The 22,815-nt window shown below is 40.2% G+C and overlaps 1 protein-coding gene across 1 annotated transcript in view; it reads right to left on the bottom strand.

Annotated features, from left to right (window-relative positions):
* LOC148880909 (uncharacterized) overlaps positions 1-22,815 on the bottom strand; it is a 121,663-nt gene that overhangs the window by 72,526 nt on the left and 26,322 nt on the right. Inside the window, exon 8 of the mRNA XM_088962987.1 lies at positions 21,290-21,384. Coding sequence (XP_088819113.1) covers positions 21,290-21,384 — 95 coding nt within the window. The remainder of the gene's footprint in view (positions 1-21,289; positions 21,385-22,815) is intronic.

Genomic DNA, 22,815 nt, shown 5'->3' with positions numbered 1-22,815 from the left:
AAGTCAACACTGGGATGAAAGATGTTGTCTGTGAGTACTGCAAGAAACCTAAACATACTAAAGGCACTTGTTGGAAGTTGCACCCAAAGCTTATACTTTCCAAACTCAAGAAAGAAAGTAGTGGAAAAAGGATTGAGAATGGAAAAGGTGGAAATGCAAATGTAGCCACCTCCTCATAGAGTGAACAGTGGCAAAAAAGTGAAAAGTCAGTGGAAGAGCAACTTGCAGCTGCCAGGGCTGAATATGAGAAGTATGGCCGAATAATCAGTCACTGGAGTATATAGCATCTACTTCATCAGAGACAATTCCTTCCCCTGCATATGCACACTCAGGTTTTCGTGCCACTACAAATCATGCTTCTACCTCAAGTACTCATAAAATCCCTTGGATAATTGATTCTGGTGCCTTTGACCACATGACTAATGTCTCACACTTGTTCACCTCTTACCAGTTCCTTTCTGGTCGAGACAAAATATCCCTTGTTGATGGTTCTCTTGTCCCTATTACAAGAAAGGGAGACATCAAGTCATCACATGACCTAACCTTATCATTTGTTCTTCATGTGCCTAAACCTAATACCGATTTTCTTTTAGTTAGTAATCTAACTAAATCCATGAATTGTAGTGTGACCTTTTATCCTTCATATTGTGTTTTTCAATACATAAAATCTCAGAAGGTGAGGAGTGGGATATATCTGTTAGACATGCCTGAGCAGAGCCAAGTACAACCTCAGTGAACTGCTTTTGTTTCAGAATCCACTAGTCATGTTATATTTTGTCATTATCGTTTGGGTCATTTATCTTTTTCTTCATTGAGTCAATTGTTTCCAAAATTATTTAAAGGAATAAATCCGTTAAGTCTACATTGTGAGTCTTGTGAGTTTTGAAAGCATTGTGTTAGCGTAGGGGTATTTCTGTCTTTATACCTTGATTGATGTTGTTGATCTGTAATGTTGTATTGAAACATGTGCTCTTAACTTAAGTAAGGGCACATAGGTCTTTTCAGTTATGTTTTAATAATAATATAAATACTTACTGGCCGACTGGGAGAAGTCATGTTGACTCTTTCAGTTCGAACCAGAATTCTCTCTTCTCTCTTTCTCTCTTTCTCTCTTTCTCTCTTTCTCTATCACTCTTTCTTCTTCAACATAACTGAACTCAGTCAGGCCGAACTCTAAGGCAGACCTAAATTCTAACATGGTATCAGAGCAGGTTAAATCTGCCTAGATTTTTGCTTGCCAAGGGTTCATTCTCTGCACACCCTATCTAGGGTTTTCCTCTTTTTTTCTGTGTTCGATTGGAGAGGGAAAGGGCTGAAAAGGAGTGATCGCCCTCTTCCCTTGGGGGTCTCTATGCCTCCAGTCAGGTCGTATGTGGTTGGTTGCTGTGATTTCTGAGATCGCCCTCTCCTAGTAGAGGAAGAATAGAGGGTCGAACTGTGTGTGGCTGTTGTGTGTGAAGCGGCTGTTGTGTGTGGACTGCTCTCCTGCTCACATGGGTGTTACTTCAGCGATAAGGTAAGAGATTTTAGTTCTAGGTTTTTTTTTTGAAGAGATATATCATATAGTGTTTCAGCCAGTAAGTGCTAGGGTTTATGCTGGTTTCTTTGTGCATGTTGAAGGAAGAGATATGATCATATAGTGGTGAGATTTCAGGTAGTTGTAGGAGCAGGGTTTGTGGTGTAAAGAGCACACATTCCAGCAACAATTAGTGCTGCAATCAGTGTGACAGGTGTGACCTAGTGGTGTGTAGTGTGCAGATCTCAGTGATAATAGAATTCAGCAAGTGTGCAGAATTGGTGATAACATAATGGGAGACAGTAATGATTATAAACCTAGTGTGATGGTGCCTACAGACTACCTGAATGTTCAGATGACCTCCATTAAGTTAAATTGAGAGAATTATGTGCCTTGGGCTAAATCCGTTGAAGTCTTTCTAAAGGCAAAGAAGAAGGTAAAACATATCAGAGAGGAGAAACCCTCCTCTGACTCTCACGAGTATGAAGATTGGGAGCAAGAGGACGCTCAGATCATCACATGGTTGTGGAACAGTATGGAACCCAGGATTAGTGTGAACTTCATGTTCCTTGATACTGCCAAAGACGTGTGGGACCATGCGAAAAAATTGCATTCGGGGCAGGACAATACAACCAGAGTTTATCAGCTTTATCAAGAGTACTTTAATCTGCAACAGGGCAATCAGAGTCTTGAGGAGTACTATGCCAACATGAGGAACATACGTAATGAGTTGAATGTCTATCATCCTCTCACTTCTGATGTCAAGATTCAGCAACAACAGAGAGAGCAGCTTGATGTGACTAGATTTTTGGTGGGACTAAAGTCTGAGTATGAACCAGTACGGGCTCAGATATTAGGGAGATCAGCTCTTCTGTCCCTAGAAGAGGTATTTGCTCGACTTCGGAGGATTTCTATTGGATCTACTGAGAACTCTAATATCTCAGATAGATCTGCCTTTGCTGCATCGAGAGGCCGTAGTGGTAGAGGTGGAGCTCAGGGAGTTCAGTCTGGCCGTGGTGTTGGTAGTGGTTCTGCATATGGCCGAAGTGGCAATGGTGGGTCTACTTATAATCGTGGTGGTGGTCGTATTGGGAGCAGAGATTCAGGGGGAGCCTATGGTAGAGAACGTAGCTCAAGCCCGAGGAAGTGCACTCATTGTGGTATGGATGGACATACCATCAACTATTGTTTTGATTTACATTGTGGTAGGGTACAACATTAACACTCCAATGAAGCTCTATTGTGATAATCAGGCTGCAGTACATATCTCCTCTAATCTAGTGTTTCATGAAAGAACCAAGCACATTGAGGTTGAATGTCACTTTGTGAGGGAGAAGGTGCTGAATGGAGAGTTAGACACTACACATGTTAATACAGGAAATCAGTGGGCTGACTTATTTACAAAAGGCTTGAGTCGGGGAAGAGTGGACTACATATGTAACAAGCTGGGAGTATATGATATATACTCACCAACTTGAGGGGGAGTGTTAGCGTAGGGGTATTTCTGTCTTTATACCTTGATTGATGTTGCTGATCTGTAATGTTGTGTTGAAACATGTGCTCTTAACTTAAGTAAGGGCACATAGGTCTTTTCAGTTATGTTTTAATAATAATATAAATACTTACTGGCCGACTGGGAGAAGTCATGTTGACTCTTTCAGTTCGAACCAGAATTCTCTTTTCTCTCTTTCTCTCTTTCTCTATCACTCTTTCTTCTTCTACATAACTGAACTCAGTCAGGACGAACTCTAAGGCAGACCTGAATTCTAACACATTGCAATAACACTTATCCTGCAAGCAATAAAAGATCGACTATTCCTTTTAATGTTGCTCACTCTGATGTGTGGGGGCCTTACCATTTACCTTGTATAGGTGGCTATAAATATTCTCGTGCTGAAGTGCCTAAAGTTGTGCAACAACTCCACGAATATATCCTCACTTAGAAGTTAAGCATGTAGAGGGTCTAAATGTAAGAGGCAAGCTGCTTTGGGTGATTTTCCCAGCTGCTATCCTTTGGGCCCTTTGGAAGGAAAGGAACAATTGAATTTTTGATAACCTTTTCCAATGACATAGTTTCAATCAAAAACAAAGTTTTGGGCTTTTTATGTTCCCAGTTAAGTGTACAAAGAGCTTTCACTAGAGTTCAACTTTTTTCTTTTTTGTGAGTTAGACCTTTCTTTAACTGATTTCTCATATCTTTTTGTAAATCCCCCTTGTACAAGTCCTCATTGTACATGGGCTGATGTATCTGGTTTCATTTTGCAATACAATACTTTACTTTCTTCAAAAAAAATCCTCACTCAGTTTGATACCCACATCAAAATATTCTGATTAGACAATGCTAAGGAATATTTTGAAAAGAACTTTACCTCCAATCTTGAAAAATTTAGGGTTGTTCATCAAAGTTCTTGTGCCCATACTCTACAGCAAAATGTAGTAGTATAGAGGAAAAATAGATAAATTGTGGAAGTTGCAAGGAGAATTCTTTTTGCTACCCATGTTCCTGTGAAATTTTGGGGGGATGCAATTTTAACAGCTACTTAACTTATTAACAGTATGCCTTCCCGAGTCTTGGGGTTAAAGTCTCCTTTTGGTGTCTTCTTTCAAGGTGTTGAGGTCTTCTCCACTCCTCTGCGTGTCTTTGGTTGCACTTTCTATGTCCTCATTCCTGGCTCCAGGAGACATTAGTTTGAACCCAAGGCTCAGAAGTGTATCTTTCTTGGTTATGCCTCCACACAGAAAGGGTATTGTTGTTTTGATCCCATTAGTGGCTCCCAGTTTGTTTCCATGGATGTCACATTTTCAAAGTCAATTCCCTTTTATAGTCATCCTTCTGCAGGGGAGAGTCCTCCTGAACTGTTTTCTTCGTCCCTTGCTTTGCCAGCTCCGGTTGAGTCTTATGTTGAGCCTTCCACACTTACTCCCACTCCCGTGGAGGGTTCCTCTCCTTCTAGATCTCCTCCTGTTCCTCCTCCTCCTCCTACTAGCCCTCCAATTTTTACCACTAATCCTATTCTCTAGAGGTGGTACCAGCGGCAAAGACTAAGGCAGACACATTGTTCCTACATTCCAGTTGAGTCTCAGGCACTTCCAATCACTGAAGAGGGGACAAGTCCGACATTTCTACCACCAGCACCCAAGTTTCTAGACCTTGACTTTCTCATTGTTGTGAGAAAAAGGTAAGCGGAAATGTACAGCTCATTGTATTTCCAAACATATTTGTTACAGCTTGTCCTCATCCTACTATTCCTTTCTAGCCTTCATTTCCTCTCAACCCATTCCAAAGTCAGTGACCGAAGCACTAGCCAAACTAGAATGGAGGGATTCTATGAGGACTAAAATAGCACTCTATAAAAATAATACATGGGACATTGTTGACTTTCCAATTAGGAAGGAACCTATTGGGTGCATATGGGTTTACACTATCAAGTATCATGTTGATGGGTCGATTGAAAGATACAAGGCACGTCTGGTTGCCAAGGGATATACCCAGGTGTATGGGATAGATTACACTGAAACTTTTACTCCAGTAGCTAAAACGACTTCTCTAAGGGTTCTCTTATCTTTGGTAGTAAGAAATGATTAGCCCCTTTATCAATTTGATGTTAAGAATGCATTCTTGAATGGTGACCTCACTAAAAGAAGTATATATGCCTCTCCCCCCCGGTATGTATGGTAAGGAGATGCAAGTCAAGGTGTGCAAATTGAAGAAGTCACTTTATGGTTTGAAGCAATCTCCACGTGCTTGGCTTGATAGGTTTAGGGCTGCTATTGTTCAGTTTGGATAGACTCGACTCAACCTGATCATACCCTCTTTGTTAAGAGGAGAAATACTTTGGTCACATTTCTTATTGTTTATGTGGATGATATTGTTATTACTGGTAGTGGTACACAAGAAGTCAATGATCTTAAGAAGTTCCTTAATTCTAAATTTGAGATCAAAGACTTAGGGGAGTAGCGGTATTTTCTAGGCATTGAGGTTGCTAAAGAAGGAGTCTTCATTTCTCAACGGAAATATGTGATGAATCTTCTTACGGAGACTGGGAAACTTGGTGCTAAACTTGCCTCTAGCCCCATTAATGTGAATCATAAACTCTCAACTGGTGATGGAGAGCTTTTGGTTGACAAGGGAGTGGTTTAGAGATTGTTGGGAAAACTTCTCTATGACTCATTTGGACATTTCATATGTTGTCAGTGTAATAAGCCAGTTCATGCATGCCCCCAAAGGCACAAATATGGTTGCGGCGGAAAGGGTACTATGTTATCTTAAGGGAACTCCCAGAAAGGGCACACTGTTTCTTAAACATGGTCATATGAAGGTAGAGGCATACATAAATGTTGATTGGGCAAACAATGTTGATAATAGGAGGTCCAAATCAGCTATTGTGCTATGGTAGCTAGGAATATTGTTTCCTGGAGGAGTGAAAAGCAATCAGTGGTTGCTAGATCTTCAGCTGAAGTAGAATATAGGGCTATGGCCCATGGGGTTTCTGAGTTGTTATAGCTTAGATCTCTCTTTGATGAAATGGGTGTCTCATGTGATAACCCACTAATGTTATATTGTGATAACCAGGCTGCTCATAGCATTGCTCACAACCCAGTTCAGCATGATAGAACTAAGCACATTGAGGTCACTTTATACGGGAGAGAGTGGCTTCAAAAGAGGTCCTTCCTTTCATTGCATCAAAAGAGCAGCTAGCAGATTTTCTAACTAAGAGAGTTCCAAAGGCAAAGCTTCAACATTATGTAAGCAAGCTATGCATGACTGACATCTATGCTCAGCTAGAGGGGGAGTGTAGTCAGAATGGGCCGAATGGGCCTTAGTTTCTTTATTTTTCTTTAAGTTATATTTATGACTTGTTTTAGTAGGTAGTGGGCCTTAGTTATGGGCCAGTTTTTTTCTTTTTTTTTATTGTTTTTTATTGTTGTCCTTAGTGATGGGTGCCCTACTAAGGGCACTCAAGTAATTGCCTTTAATTTTTACAACAAAAGAATAAAAGAGATCATTGGGGACTGAAGAGAGGTTTAGACTCTCTCTCTTCTGCCCTTTCTTCCATCTTTCTTCCTCCTTTACTTTTCTCTCTCCCATCTTCTTCAATCTTCTTCTTCTCTTCTGTTTTCTTTTCTTTATTTCAGATTATTGCAGGTGTGTTTCACAACTAATACTTATTTAATTGAGGTTTAAGGGTTAAACCTAAGATTGAAGGTGGCGATCTGTTGTTTCAGGGTGGTTTTTTATTCCTTCTAGAGATCGACAGCAGGAGATAGGATTTTAAAAGTCTCTAGTAATCACGGCAGAAGTTTTCTTGTTTTCTCCAAGGTTTTTCTAGGGATTTCACTTGAAGACCTTTTCTTCTAATTGAAGGGAGTTGGGCCATGTGATTCTTTGCTTAATTCAGCATGGAGAATGTTCATAATGAATTAAAATCTGTTGAGGAAGGGCTTCTAGGGGCTGGTAGTGTGACAGACAACAATCCCCTCCAGAATACTACAATTAAATTTGATAGAGCAAATTATTTGGAGTGGACTCAATCGGTCATCATGGCCATTGGAGGAAAGGGTAAATTGGGGTATGTAACTGGTGATAACTAAGAAGCCAACCAAGGAAGACCCTTCCCAAGCCAAATGGGTCCAAGAAAATTACCTAGTAATAACTTGGCTATGCAACTCAATGCAGCCTCATATCAATAGAAATGTCTTCGGGCAAAGACAGCTAAGGACATTTGGGACAATATGAAGGAAACTTATTCTTTAACCCCTTGATGTAGCCAGGGCTTATGAGCTAAAAACTGAAGTGGCAAATCTGAAGCAGGGGGAGAAACCTAAATCAATCCATTTCTCAACTTTAAAGTCTTTATGGCATGAGATTGATCATTTGGAGACAACTGAATGGGAGAGTCAAAAGGTTGCAGAAACTTATAACAAGTTTGTGAAAAGAAATAGAGTTTTTGAATTCCTTGTTGGGCTGAACTCTTAAGCCTATTCTCTGGTGCAAAATGAGGACAGTATAAGGAAAGTTATGCTGCAAAATTAACATTAGAATTGGCTTTTACTTACTGTTACCATTATTTCTGTTTTCTTTTAGGCAGCAGGGGTAATTTGATCATTGTAATCTTCTTTTATTGAAACATATAAATAACAAATTGTGGGGGCAGCAGTGAAAGAATGGTAGGATCCATCTAATGGACGCCAAGAAGGGTGCGGAATGGAGGGCGAATTTCAAAAAAATTTCCTACCTTCTTCCAACTAGGAATCATATTCCCTAAATTTAGAATACTTTATTCAAGGATCCTACTTGAACCATAAACAAACCAGATCTGAACCAAAAGGAAACAGGAAGGATTATACCTGATCCGGAGAAATAATATCTCACAAAGCTGGTGTTCACGCCCAAAGAAGTAACCAATATCCGCTCCTGCTGAAGATGACACAGCTGTAGATGGAACGGAACCAGCAGGGTGCGTCCTACACACTGGATTCTTCACAAGAACCCTCTGGAAACCTTGAACACCGAATCCTTTTGTCTATCTTGCAAGACTATTGTCAAGAACTGCTTTCTTGACTTCCTGTTGCTGCAAAGATCCAATCTTCCAACTGGTAGTGGCGGCGGCTGAAGGAGGAGAAGTCCAGGGACGAAGAGGGCAAAACTGTCTCTTCTCTCTGGAGTCTGTGTGAGATCAAATCTCATATTGCAGGATGTGTTTCTTGCTTACTCAAACCCCCTAGTTCGAAATCTGATATTTCTGCTAGGGTTTTCTCCTCTTTCTTCTTGATTAAGAAACCTCCCAATATTTTGGGAGTTATCCCAATCCAAATCAGTATTTGGATAGGGGTTAATCTTAATCCTATCTACAGATTAAGTTAGTTAACTCCTGATCTTATCAGGAGGTTACCAGATTCAAATCTAATTTGAATTTGGTCTCTTAGAGTGGATAAGGTCAAAGACCCAATCCTTTTACTAACACTAATCTCAGATTCGCCCCATGAACTGGTGATCATATCAGCCCAGTTCGAAATGGGCTTTTGGCCCATTAAGTGTTCAGTGTTTAACCAGTTTCCAACCTGCTGCCCAGTTGGGCTTCTTTATATGGCGTGGGACCCAAACATTGATCTACACACCAGCCACATGGGTTCGGCCCAACCTTTATTACAAGGCCCAGCCAAATTCACTGAAAGACTCAGTGACCCCCTTGAGCTCATCACATGGACCCTTTGGGCCCAACACTTACATTAAGTGGTCCCTGGGCCAAGCCATCTTATAAAAACCCAGGGACTATGGGCAGGTGCAAGATTAGCCCATCAGGTATTATCCTAAATGGTCGTACACTTAACCTCTCAGCCCTTAATGATCAAGCACTGCCCGACAAGAGAAGACCTCTCTCTCGGCTGCAAGGAACAGTGCCGCACTCTCTACTCACATGGATCCCGGGAATTAAAACCTTTTGCAAATCTTTTGAAACCGTACATATACATATATATATCTTAATTTTGCAAAACAAAATTCCAACGATTGAAATCAACTGTCGGCAGTTTGGTTTCCATCAGAGAGTGCATTCCCGATCATTACCATTGTCCGACAAAGGGCCCGATCCGACACCTAGTGATGTGTCATAATCGAGTCTAGGGGTCAAAAGTAACTTTCCAGTTTTGCCCATCTGTCTCCAAGGTCTAGGGCAATACTGGAAATCTGGTCCGATTCAGAGGTTCAAGCAATCCCATACTGCATGTGCCTTGGGTCTTACTCTGATGGCCGAAACAAGCCATCCCAACACTTGGTGGCACACCAGTATCAGCCTTGGCAGGACAAATCTCCCCAAACTTATCCAATGGCTGTGAACATTTAAAACTAACACAAGTTTCTATAAGTGTCCAGTTTTAGGGTCTTACACAGAATTATACCAAACAACATGAATCAAACATGCACTTTAATTTATTTCCACTAAATAACAAAAGTACATCAAATCCGATTGAAGCTAAAGGCATACAAGACTGTCTAACAAGCAGTACCATTACATTCTTCTCTCCTTTTCTTCTATTTTCATCTTCTTCTTCTCCTTCTCTTCCTCTGTTTATTCCTCTTTTTTCTAGTTTTTCTTAACTAATCTCATACTAAACCTAAGTCTGTCATAGCTTTTACTCCAAGTTACATTTTTTACTCTTTAAGTGTAAAAGTTAATGGGAGAAGGCAGCCAGATCACTATTGGCTTTCTTTTCCATCTTCTCTCAACTTCTTCTACTTGTTCTCCTTTCAGGAGAATTTCTTCCTTTTAAGATAGTTGATTTAGAGAGATTTGAAGCAGTTAAGGTTTTTCAAGAGTTTACAGAGTGAAAATTAAAAAAATCAAAAAAAAAGATTGTAGTTCTAAGATTCTTTCATGTAGCAATTCAGATGGGCATCTTTACTGGAGTTGGCTGCTTCTTTTCAGATTGCCCCACGTTTCTTGAGCCACAGAAAGCAGTCTCAACCAATTTGGACGAGGATTTTTTTTTTTTTGAAAGGTACTGGAAACTTTATTAATTATGAACAGAATATGTACAACTGAATTGCTTGATGGACCAGTACACCCCCCCCAACCCATACAATTGCAAAGCTTAACCCTCCCACAAAAAGTTCAAAATCCCCAATATCAAATTTATAAGCGGTTACAACTTATCCCAAAACACTCTTCCTCCTCACCTCTTGTTTAACCAGTCCATCAGCTAGAGCATTTACTGATGTTTGTGCCCATATGTGAGAAACAACTAAATCCTTCACCAACCAATTTATCTCCTTGATTTCTTTCCTATATTGCCACATTGCCTTACTATTGTCAATCTGCCAAATGACCACCACCTTTGACCACCACATTGCCTTACTATTTCTCCTTAACCAGCTACCACACTCCAACCTGTAATTTTGACATGTTGTTTTCAATGGAAAATGCCGGTTTCATCATTGCACCCATAAGTGGTGCTTTAGAGCATTTACTGAATCTCTCACCAACCAATTTCTTCTCATTTCTGCCACACTCATTTTTTAGACATTTGGTTTATTAATTGCCCAAAACTCTACTCCTACAACATAGCTGGTCTGACAACCATTTTCTAGAATATTCCATTCACTGAAGTGATATCTGCCTATCACATAACACTCCAGGTGCACCCCTCCATTTTTCCTATCACTGAAGAGGCCACATTGAGTTATCCCTTGGTCTCCAGTCCTAAATGTACACTGATTTGCACTCCTTTTATTATTATTAAATTTGCATTGCATATATTCTGTTTTAGTCCTACTTCTTGTTTCTAATGTAGTTGCCCGTAAACCTAGTTTTGCATTAATCTGTCGCTAGTTTCTTTTTTTTTTTTTTTGATAATTGAAATAATTTTGTTAATCAGCAATAGACAATAGTACAAAGTCCCCAAGGAAAGGCACGAGTTACAACCTCTCCGGGCTAGTTAAGTACAGATTTCCAAATTAATAACAACTTACAAAGAAGCACAAAAAGGATCTTCCCTAGAAACCCCATGTTTGGCTAAAGCATCAGCCAAAGAATTAGCAGACCTACTAACCCATTTTACCTCAACTCTCATGTTGCTGGTTAACCACTTTACTTTTTTTTATGAGATCTTTGTAGCCCCAAATGGTGGTATCCAAGTTTAGGAGCCACCTTGTTACCACCTGAGAGTCCCCTTCAACTAGAAGATGCTCCACCCCAAGCTGGTTGGTGATCTGAATTCCTTGTACTGCAGCAAGGATTTCTGCCCTTGTGGAATCCTCCACTCCCACCGGTCCTGAGAATAGGGAAATTATGTTGTTGTCCTTATTTCTCAGGATACCCCCTATACCTGAAGGTCCGGGGTTGCCTTGGCTGATTCCATCAAAGTTCAGCTTGATGACACCTTCCAAAGGCAGAACCCATTATGACAGAATTCTGTCCTTCTTTGTTGAAGCGTTAGCTATTACTAGCCAATTCCTCCACAAGTCATCAAAGGAGAAATCATCAAAGATATCCATAGTTTTCAGCCAATGGATTGCTCTTGTTAGGATACAATCCTTCATTTCATCTAACCCTCTTTCCTTCTCTAAGAAAATTCTTGCATTCCTTTCCTCCCAAAGAGTCTACAAAGTGGCTGCCGTGGCACATTTCCACATGACCTTACCTCTTCTAGTGTGCCAAACAAAGACAGATGGGTTGAATAACAAGCTGAAATCAGAAGGCATAGACCACCTACCTCCAAATAAACAAAGGCTCCACCTCCATATAGCTGTAGCAAAGGAACAAGAGATCAGCAAATGGAAACAGTCCTCATTCTCGGCTTTACACAAAGAACACCAATTTGGGGAAAGACAAAGAAAGGGTCTCTTTTTCTGTAAGTTTTCCAAAGTATTGATTTTCCCATAGAAGACTTCCCAACAGAATACAACAATTTTTGGGGGAATAGGTCGCGCCCAGGCTTCTTTGACAAGGAGTCCTTGGGAAATGGGGTTAGAACTGAGGGATTTTAGAAAAGAAGAGCAAGTAAAAGTACCTTTTGGAAGAGGAGTCCAAACCCTTTGATCAGAAGAAGTGGGGTCCAAGCAAACGGATTCTAGTAAATGAATTAGCTCAATAACACAACTCAACTCACCATCCCTTAACCCTCTACGAAACCCAAAGTCCCAGTTTAAAGATAAGGGGTTTAACGGGCTCGGGAGAAAAGTTGCACTTGGCTCATGTTTGTGAAGGGAAAGGGAATAGAGCAAGGGGAAACAATCTTTGAGGGGTTGAGTACCCACCCAAATATCCTCCCAGAACAAAATAGCATTACCAGAACAAGCATCACACCTGATGAATCTGAGGAAGCGAGGGAGAATACCCTGTATAGCCTTCCAAGGTGTAGTAAGGGTAGCTCGGCGAGATATCCCAGAATCCCAACCATTTCCTACACAACCATGAATGCTTGCCACCACCCCATAATCTCTCTCTCTCGGGCCATCTCCATAGCCACTTCCCTAGAAGGACTCATTCTTTAGCACTATGTTCCCTATCCCTAAACCCCCTTCTTCCTTTGGTTTGTTAACTATCTCCCATCTGATCAAGTGATCCTTTTTCACCACTCCTGGTTCCCATAGAAAGTCCCTCATTCTCTTCTCCAATTTCTTAGCCTCCCTTGGAAGAATCCTGAACACTGAAAGAAAGTAGGTTGGAAGGTTGGCAAGTGTAGCCTTAATTAAAGTCAGCCTACCCCCTATTGAAATGTAATTCTTTTTCCAAGTCGTCAAGCACTTATCAAATTTCTCCACAATAGGGGCCCAAAAACTACTTTCTTTAGATTGGCTCCTAAAGGTAGCCCTAAGTATGTCAAAGGCCAAGAAGAAATATTGCAAACTAAGCATTCTGCAATGGATTCAATCTCCCTATTCTCCAAGTTTACTCCAGCCACACAACTTTTATCAAAATTTACCTTCAAGTTGGAGACCCTCTCAAAGTACTTATTAAAATCTTAAGGTTCTCCACTTTGCTCAACTCATTCCCTTCACAGAAAATAACAATATCATCAGCAAACTGAAGGTGAGTTACTCGAATGCCTCTGCTTCCTATTCTCCATCCCTTTATTTGGCCCTCCTCATCTGCTTTAGAGATCATCCTACTAAAGACATCAGCAACAAGTGTAAAGAGGAAAGGGGAGAGTGGATCCCCTTGTCTTAGGCCTCTATCGGTTGGAAAAAAGTCCTTAACCACCCCATTCACCAACACTGAATAACAACAAGAGTTTAAGCATCCTCTTATCCAATTACACCATTTATCCCCAAATCCACGTCTTCTTGACATCTCTAGCAAGAAACTCCAATCCACTAAGTCATAGGCTTTCTCCAAGTCCAGTTTGCAAACAAATCCTTTCCTGCCCGATCTCCTTATCTCTTCCACACTCTCGTTTGCAATAAGGATCTGATCTATAATTTGTCTATCCTGTATAAAGGCTCCTTGTGCTTGGCTAACGAGAGAGGGGAGAATTGCTTTCATCCTCCTAGAGAGCACTTTTGCCAGAATCTTATAGATGCTTGTCACCAGGCTAATTGGTCGAAAATCTTTGGGGTGTCTGGCATCATTCTTTTTGGGAATTAAGTCTTCTTTGACTATGTCCCAACAGTCATGATAAAATGCCATTGTAAATCCGTCAGGACCTTGCCTTAGCCCTATCCATAGAAAAAACTTGTTTAATTTCCTCTTCCTCAATCATTCTTTCCAGCCATCCCTTATCTGTTTGGTTCAAAGTTGGCCAATTCTCCTCCCCTACTATTAACCAATTCTCTAAGGGTCTTTGAAAGATGGACTTGAAGTGATCCACAATCCTACTGGCAATCTCCTCTTGAGAGGTTATCTCCACACCATCAACCTCAAGCTTTAGTATCAAAGCTTTCCTCCTCCCATTAGCCAAAGCATGAAAAAATTTGGTATTCCCATCCCCTTCCTTGATCCACTTATGTCTGGATTTTTGTCTCCAAGAGATCTCCTCCCTCAACAAAGTCTCCTCTAACTCCTTTTTCAGTTTCCTCCTCATTTCTCTGTCTTGTCCATCCATCATCCCTTGGGATTCTTTTGCATCTAACTCCTTAATTTGAACCAATAATCTAACTTTTACCTCCTCCACTCTTCCAATTGATCCTTATTCCATTCTTTTATTTTGCCTCTCAACCTTTTTATTTTTTTCTAGAATCTAACCCCATCCCATTTCACTCCACCATTCCTTAACCTTAGGCAAGAAGTCCGGGTGTGTCAGCCACATATTTTCAAACTTGAATGGTCTAGGTCCATTACCAAGAGGTTCTTGTCCTACTTCTATAGGGTAGCGATCAGAGGTTATCCTAGGTAGGGCCTTAGCCACCAAACCTCTCCAATGGCTCTCCCAACCCTCATTAAATAGGAATCTATCAAGCTTTGAGTAGGTTGGGTTTTCTTGGAAGTTGGACCAAGTGTAGGTAGCCTATAGTAAAGGAAACTCCCGTAACTCATAGGAATTTATGAAGTCATTGAACTTCCTCATACTAGTTGTAATGGCCTGCCTAGGATTATTTGACTCATTTGTGAATCTTATTGCATTAAAATCCCCCCCCCCAAACACCAAGGACCTTCCCACAAACCTTGAATTCCATGAAGCTCCTCTCATAACTCATTCCTCTCTCTGTGATTATTTGGACCATACACATTTGTTAGCACCCAAATAAATCCATCTTCCACCATTCTGAATTTTAGGGATATAATGAAGTTTCCTATTAGCTCCTCTACTGGTTCTACGAAGTCCTCCCACCACAAAGTTACTATTCCCCCCGAGGCTCCCCACGACGAAGCTGAGCACCATCTTACCCCTCTTATTTTCTAAATCTCCTTGACCCACCTTCTATCCAGTTCAACTAATTTTGTCTCCTGCAACATCACAACAGCAGGTCTTTCTCTCCTAAGTAGCTCCTTAATCAATCTCCTTTTTCTGGCACTACCCAAACCCCTTACATTCCATCTTATTATCTTCATTACCTTTCAAGAATTTAGCCCTCCAATATAGTGTTCCTTCATTTAGAACCCTTCTTTCTTTCCCCCCTGCCACTAAACTCGATATCCCCTTCAATGTCCATTATTAGTCTCTCTACTTCAGACTTTTTCTTCTTTTTCCTACCCTTATTTCCCACTGACTTCCTATCCTACCCGTTATTTCCTAATTCCTACCCCAATCTATTGGTTCTTGCCTCTGATTCAGGGTTTTTTGGAGCCACCTCTATCATTTCCTCCTTCTGTTTATATTCCTCCAGCATGGCACAAATCTGCTCCCGAATCCATTCTAACTCCTCTTGTTTCCTTTCTAACAACCCAACTCCCTTCTCTGATCAGACTCCATCATTATCAATCGCCACTTCCCAGCTACTAGTTGATTGGTCTAGTTGGGATTCCAGGACATCTGTTACAGGTAAAGAACCCAAGTTAGTATCTAAAACCAAATAGACAGGCTTACCTGGAATTAGCACAGATGGTTGCATGTGGACCCGACTGCTGGGTATCAATTCTTGGAGTCAGGACTAGGCCCTTCCCCTTTTCCGGACTCAGTCGTCGAAGCGGACTAGGTACAACCAATACTTCCTCACCCTCTACAATCATAGAAACTTCACTTCTCTTTCCCTCTGCGTGAATCCTTAGGTAAGGCTCCAAGTCTGATTCCTGTCTCTCTGGCCCGATGTCTTGACTAGGCTACACATATGGAATGGACTCGTTTATTGGCCGGGATGCACTCTGCCTTACCTTTCAAGTGTTCCCAACTCCACTTGTCTTTTGTATAGCATAACCAGTTTGGGAAAGATTTGTTCTCCGCTGCTAAGGCTCACTCTTCTTTGCGTTTTGATATTACCAGAATCTTGTGAATCCGTCTCCTCCTCTAGGAATAACAGTTCAGTTTTAGGCTACCCTCTTCCAATATATCTCTTGGTTTTTGGAGGTCGATACTTCCCAAGCTAATGGTTTCTTCCAAATCGGAATCGGAATTAGAAAGTTCTTCATCGTCTGTCAATTTTTGCGAATCAGAGTCGAAAACCTCACTACTCTTCACACTCCTGGGGTAACGGTGTTCCTATTCCTTATGCGGCATCTTCTTCGAGGGTCTCCACTGTAATGAGCTGGAGACCTTCGTTGAACTGTTCGAACGAGAGAAAGGGCTTGAGGAAGACAGTGGTATACGGATTTTACTGTCTACCTGAGGAGCCAACCTTGTCACGTGCTCCTTTAAGTTGTCACGCGCCCCCCTAACTCTTGGGTCTTTTAAGCATAGCCCACTTAACTTTTCGGGCCTACTGGCCCCAAAATTACAATTTAGAGATGGGACTTCTGGTTGGACCCCCGTGCATATTCCTGAGGCTACCAATACCTCTACCCGACCCGATGAATCACCTCCCTCCTCCCGTATTGCACTCAGACCATTCTTGAGGCAGGTCCACAAGCAACTGCCTGAGCAAAAGAAACTTTGGTTTCCCACCGTGCCTTGTGTAACACGTCTAACACTTCTAATGGCTTCCTGATCTGAGTCTTTTGGCCTGCCTAAAGGTTGTGCTTCCATTCATGTGAAAACTCCTTGTTTCTTTTTTACAACCACTTTCAGACTGCCACGTAGCTGCAGCTCCTCCACCACTTCGTCTTCCTCCTGCCTTGCTTCTCTCCACACGATAGCTTCAATGGAGGATAGTAACCACACTGGGAAGAACAAACCCTCCATAGCTACATTCACCTTCCTCGATATATCTTCGGGTTTTACACCACCTAGTAGAATGACTACACTTCGCAGGTCTCCCCAAAAACACCATCAAGGTGAGCTTCACACAACAAAGCAATTGAGTTTGCTATTTTTTGATTCCAGAGATGGAATGGCAACCCAAGCACTAGAACAATTACATTATCTTTCACTGAGAACACTTTTGAATTTGATGAAAACAACCATTTAAAAACCGAGAAGGTTCCCATATCATCTTGGATACTTAGGGCTCTAACATTTACCTGGTTTTCAAGAGGGTCCAACATTGCCTTAGCAGGATCGAACGGGGTCACAATAAAGATGCTTCTTAGCTCCATCTTGCTCCTCAACATTTCTGCAACTTTCGACCAGTCTGTCACCACCCCTCCATCTTCAACCACTAGCATTCTATCCCGTTTTCCTTTTGTCCCCTCTGCTACCAATGAAGGGTCCCTCCAACTATTTGCCATGGCAACAAACTTTTTGTTTGTATCCTCTTTTTTACACAAAAATTGGCTTTTGGTTTCTGGTTGTTGTCCCCTTTCATCAACTTTCATATTCTCTTTATTCTCCATTCTCCTTCTATTTAGAAAATTTGTTAGTGTCCCAGCAATCCTTCTCCACCCTTGATCATTCTTCCCTTGAGGAAGACAAATCATTTGTTTCCTTCCCTTAGAGAAATATTCAGTTAAAGAAATAAATGCACCTTTTGCATTATTCTTGTTCTCCAGCACATACCTCCTACCCGATCCTGAGAAATTTTCTTTCTGATATTTCTGCTTCCCTTTAGCAGCTGCATCAGAGACAAACTCTTTCACCCACTCAATCATTTCTGAGCCTTCCACAAGGATCGTGGCTCCCTTTTGTTCTCTTACTTTCAAACCCATTCTTCCTTTGATCCGTATCTCTTTGAAGAGAAACTTTTTGGCCTCTATCCTCAGAGCTGACCTCCATTTTACTTTCTCCACGAAACTTCCCTCCACTTTCTCCACGAAGCCTCCCATGTTCTTCTTGGTCTGTTAATCTATCGCTAGTTTCATCAATTAATATTATGTCACCAACAAACATCAAGCACCATATCTCCTCCTGAATATGTTTAGTCAATTCATCTATGACTAGTACAAACTTTTCTATGAATCATCTTAATAAAAAGCCAAATTGGTTTTTTGAAACATTTGTTTCATGTCGTAACCTTTGCTCAATTATTCTCTCCTAAAGTTTCATAGTGTGCTCATAAGTTAAAATCCATGATAATTATCAAAAATGTGTATATCACCCTTGTTTTAAATGTTCTTCATTTAACAATTTTTCCTTAATTTCTTGATCTTTTATTAAGAATCTTTGATTCTTAAGGCTGTTTGGAAGGAGTATAAATACAAATATGTAGAGTGTGAAACCTTGTATTTTGTATTATTTTGTATGTATTTGCATTGTACATATTTGTTTTTGTACTCTTGCCAAACTAAGCCCAAATTATCTCTTACTACTTCAACCCATGTCCTTTTTTGTGCACACCTAGTTCTTCTAGCCCCTGCCTTCAAAGATTTCAAACCCATACCCTTCCCCCATGATTCAGAAATTTGACTTTTGCAAAGGTTTTCACATTCTCCAAAACATTGTCAAATATTTGCAACTAAAGATGCCCTTCCTCAAACTTTTTTCACTTATCATTTCCTTTTTTGGGGGGTGATGTAGGACTATCTCAATTCTAGTCCTTAGAGAATGTTGAATGGTCTTCTTGATCAGAGTTTTATGGCTGTTGATGGCTGTACTGGCTTCTTGAAGGAATAAAAGAGAAAATAGGGGGAGAAAGAAGACAGAAAATACCTGGAATCACTCACAGTCACACGGTGCCTAGAATCACTCTAGGGCATGGGAATCACTCACCATAGCTAGCATAAGCGGAAGAAAACTCAATATACTTCATTGCCTTTGTGTAAAATGTCCATACATATTTATAGACTCTAGACTCATAATAATCCTAGGAGTCAAACTGTTAGACTCATAATAGTCTTAGCAGTCAAACTGTTAGATTCAATAATCCTAGTAGGACTCAAACTAAGCTGTCATATCCTAGAAGACTCAATAATTATAATCCTATTTGTCCAGTGACTCTGAAATTTTAAACATAAACAAACTATAACTAGACAAAATAAAACCTATCATTGGACCCCACAAAAATTGCAAAATGGAAAAAATACCCCTACTACCCAAAAATACAGATATGCATAAAATATCATAAAATTCCAATTTTGACTCTTCAACTCCTACATCATTCTCCCCCGGTTCAAAAAGACTCGTTCTCGAGTTTTGAAGAACCTGAGGATGAAAAGCTGAAATGCCCCAATTACTAGAGTAGGACTTCCCACAGCTACATGCTTGGATTGTAGAGTAGGGGCCACACACAAAACTAGAAAAGGATCTTGGAAGAAATGTATTTCTGAAACACTGCCTTCCATAACCATCTTTGTTAAATCATGAATAACATTAGTTTCTTGAACACTTAATTCATCAACCAGCCGTTTTGATGAATCTTCCCCTCGCTTATCCAAATTCTCAACTGCAACATTTGGAACTTTTCCTTCAACTTCTAGCTTAGGAATCACCATCTCTATGTGTTTTTCTATCCTTGGTTCTTTAACAAACTCTAGGACTCCTTCCATTGTTGATGTTGGTGGAACTTGTGCTATGTCAGGTTGTAATTCTTGAATTAGTTCTAGTTGAACTTGTAATGTAAAGTCACTTACTTCCGTACTAGGATCTACTACAATCCAGTGATTTAAAAGGCGTGCCTAGGCGCATTTTAGGGTATGCGCCTCGCCTAAGTCCTAGGCGCAGCCCTTTCAAAAGGAGCATGCCTGGTGTGCCTAGGTGTGCACCCGGTGCGCCTTGCGCCTCAGCCCAAGCGTGCGCCTTTTGAAAATTTGACGTTTTTTTGCTTTTTTTGAAACCCCCTATTTGCTAATGTTGTTCATTCATTCATCCTAATAAAATATTTTCTTAAAAAGCAATTAAAACTATAAATTCATTATTTTTTGTGTGAGAACTAAGAATTTAACACCTAACATGGACTTGTTTGGGCTTGCCTCAAGCGGCGTGGCACAAAGGCGGCTTGTAGAATCAGGAATGTAATATGTTTTACATTACATTAGCTACTTGAAGTACAGCAATTGAGTGAAAAAAGAGATTAGAGGTCTTATATGCTTGAAAATGTTTTATATGTTTGATTTTATTTTTAAATTCTCATTTGAATATGCTTTACATCTTATGTTTATGTATTTTAACTTTAGATAATAGGTTTTTTAAAACATTTATTTTAACATTTAAGTTTATATTTTTTTATTAAACACCTCTTAATCTCTACCCATGTACTAATTAGATCATCACCTCTATTTTCTAGTTGTTGCTCAAGAGTTCTCCACTTCTAGTTCAGAAACCCAATCAAAGAATGCTTGCAGATCATCATCTCCTTTGAAATCTGGTATTTCCCTCTCTTCTAACATGTTTGAAAACCTTACTCCTATAGCCAACATTATTAGATCTGTTTTCTCCCACCATCTTCTCAAATAAGTCAACCAAAGACCCTTCATATGGATCAAAAACCCAATCATCATTGGTTCTAGACCTGTAAGATTATTTAGAAGATACCCTAGGCCTATAGAATCGGTCAATTTGTGAGAACATAGTGAATAAACCATTAGCTCTGATACCAACTAATGTAGGACCAGCTCAGTTTTAGTCCTTAGAGAATGTTGAATCGTCTTCTTGATCAGAGCTATTGATGGTTGTAATGGACTCTTGAAGGAATAAAAGAGAAAATAGGGAGAGAAAGAAGAGGAAAAATACCTGGAATCACTCGCAGGGTGCCTAGAATCATTCTAGGGCATGGGAATCACTCACCATAGCTAGCATAAGCTGAAGAAAACTCAATATACTTCATTGCCTTTGTGTAAAACGTCCATATATATTTATAGACTCTAAACCCATAATAATCCTAGGAGTCAAACTGTTAAACTCATAATAGTCTTAGGAGTCAAACTGTTAGACTCAATAATCCTAGTAGGATTCAAACTAAGCTGTCATATCTTATTTAAATTCAAAGAAGACTCAATAACTCTAATCCTACTTATGCAATGGCTCTGAAATATTAAACATAAACAAACTATAACTAGACAAAATAAACCCAATCATTAGACCCCACAGAAAATTAAAAATTGACAAAAATACCCCTACTATCCAAAAATACAGAAATACATAAAATATCATAAAATTCCAATTTTGACTCTTCAGCTCCTGCATCAGGGGGTGCAAAGGGGGTGTTAATAGAAAGTTATTTAAATCACTTTTAATCAATATGCATGGTGTGGGTATAAACATTGCATCACAAACATAGATATTGCATCCACAGTGTGAATAAGGATGTGCACATGATGAAATAAGAAAGTGATTCTATACATGCACATATACTTGATTAAGTTAAGTGTACCAGTGATGTCAAAAGGCTTAGAATAAAAAAATAACTAACATTTACACTGATAAACTCACCAATTGCCATTGCAACAGAATAAGGGTCTTTTGTAGCTAACTCCGAAATAATTTCAAGCGAATACCGTACAGCAACAGAATCAGAAAATGAAACACTGTAGTAATAAGAATGTCATAATTTCAATATATTAATTACATAACAATAATAATTAATCCATCAGGATAATAAAACTGTAATTTAGATGCCAAAACAGAATGGAAACAAGTATAAGAAACAATTTTAAGCATAACATGATAAAACATACATCTCAAGATTCTCAACAGAAGAAATTGAAGGGATGAGAGATCCATCGTATGGACGCCCAAATCTTGCGGAATAAAGGGGCGAATTTCAAAAATTTTTTCTCTCCCTTCAACTGGGAATCGCATTCCCTATTTAGAAAATCATATTTTCAATGATCAATCTTGAACCATAAACTGAACCAGATCTGAACCAAAAGGAGTAGGAGAAGATTATACCTGATACGGAAAAATAGTATCTCCCAACGAAGGTGTTCACGCCCAAGGAAAGATCCAAAGACTGCTCCCACTAAAGACGATGTAGTGCAGGATGGAGCAGAATCAGCAGTATTCTTCTCCAAGAATTCTGTCCTTCGCAAGAAACAGCAGGATGGCACGTGAGCACAGCTTCCTATCAATTCTTTCTCAAACAACTGATGTCAAGATCGAATCTTGACTTCTCCCACAATTGGAGATCGAACTGGATGTCTGGTGGCTGCAGGAAGGAGGCGGCAAGAAAGATCTTTGCAGGAATTGCAGAAATCTTTCTTCTGTGATTTCAACTCTAAAGAGAATGTGAGTATGTCTCTCTAAAGGCTGCCGCCCCCTCCTTATTTGTAACCCCAAAGGATCAGCTCCTAATCCAATTAGGAGTTATTGATCCAAATCTTATTTGGATCAAAACATCTCTTTAGGTGATAAGGATAAACCCTTATCTGCAGATTGGATCAACCTTCTCCTAATCTTATTAAAAATTTTCCAAATCCAAATGACATTTAGATCTGGGCTCTCTGAGTGGATAGGGTTAAGTCTCTATCCTATCTGCTGATCCATTTCAGAATTCGCCCATATTTAACTTATTAAATAAGTCCAGTTCGAAATGGGATTTAGGCCCATTAAGCTTATGTGCTCACTTAACCTTCCTAACCACTGCCCAGTTGGGCTTCCTTGTATGGCGTGGGACCCAAGCATTGATCTACACATCAGCCACATGGGTTCAACCCAGCCTTTGTCACAAGGCCTAGCCGAATACACTACTATGGACAGTGCACCGCCTGAAACCCATCAAATGGGCTCTATGGGCCCAACACATACCCTAAATGGTCCCTGGGGCAAGCCACCTTATAACACCCAGGGACTGTGGGCAGATGCAAGATTAGCCCATCAGGTATTACCCTCAATGGTCTTACACTTAAACTCTCAGCCATTAATGATCAAACACTGCCCGACAAGAGAGGACCTCTCCCTCGGCTGCAAGGAACAGTGTTGCACTCTCTACTTATATGGATCCCGGGAATAAAAATCTT

Source organism: Nelumbo lutea, chromosome 1 (genome assembly GCF_056320005.1).
Source record: "Nelumbo lutea isolate HS-2025 chromosome 1, American lotus-T2T, whole genome shotgun sequence".
In the NCBI taxonomy this organism is placed as follows: domain Eukaryota; kingdom Viridiplantae; phylum Streptophyta; class Magnoliopsida; order Proteales; family Nelumbonaceae; genus Nelumbo; species Nelumbo lutea.
Note: the sequence above shows the minus strand (reverse complement) of the source record. Positions and strands in the feature narration are given on the sequence as shown.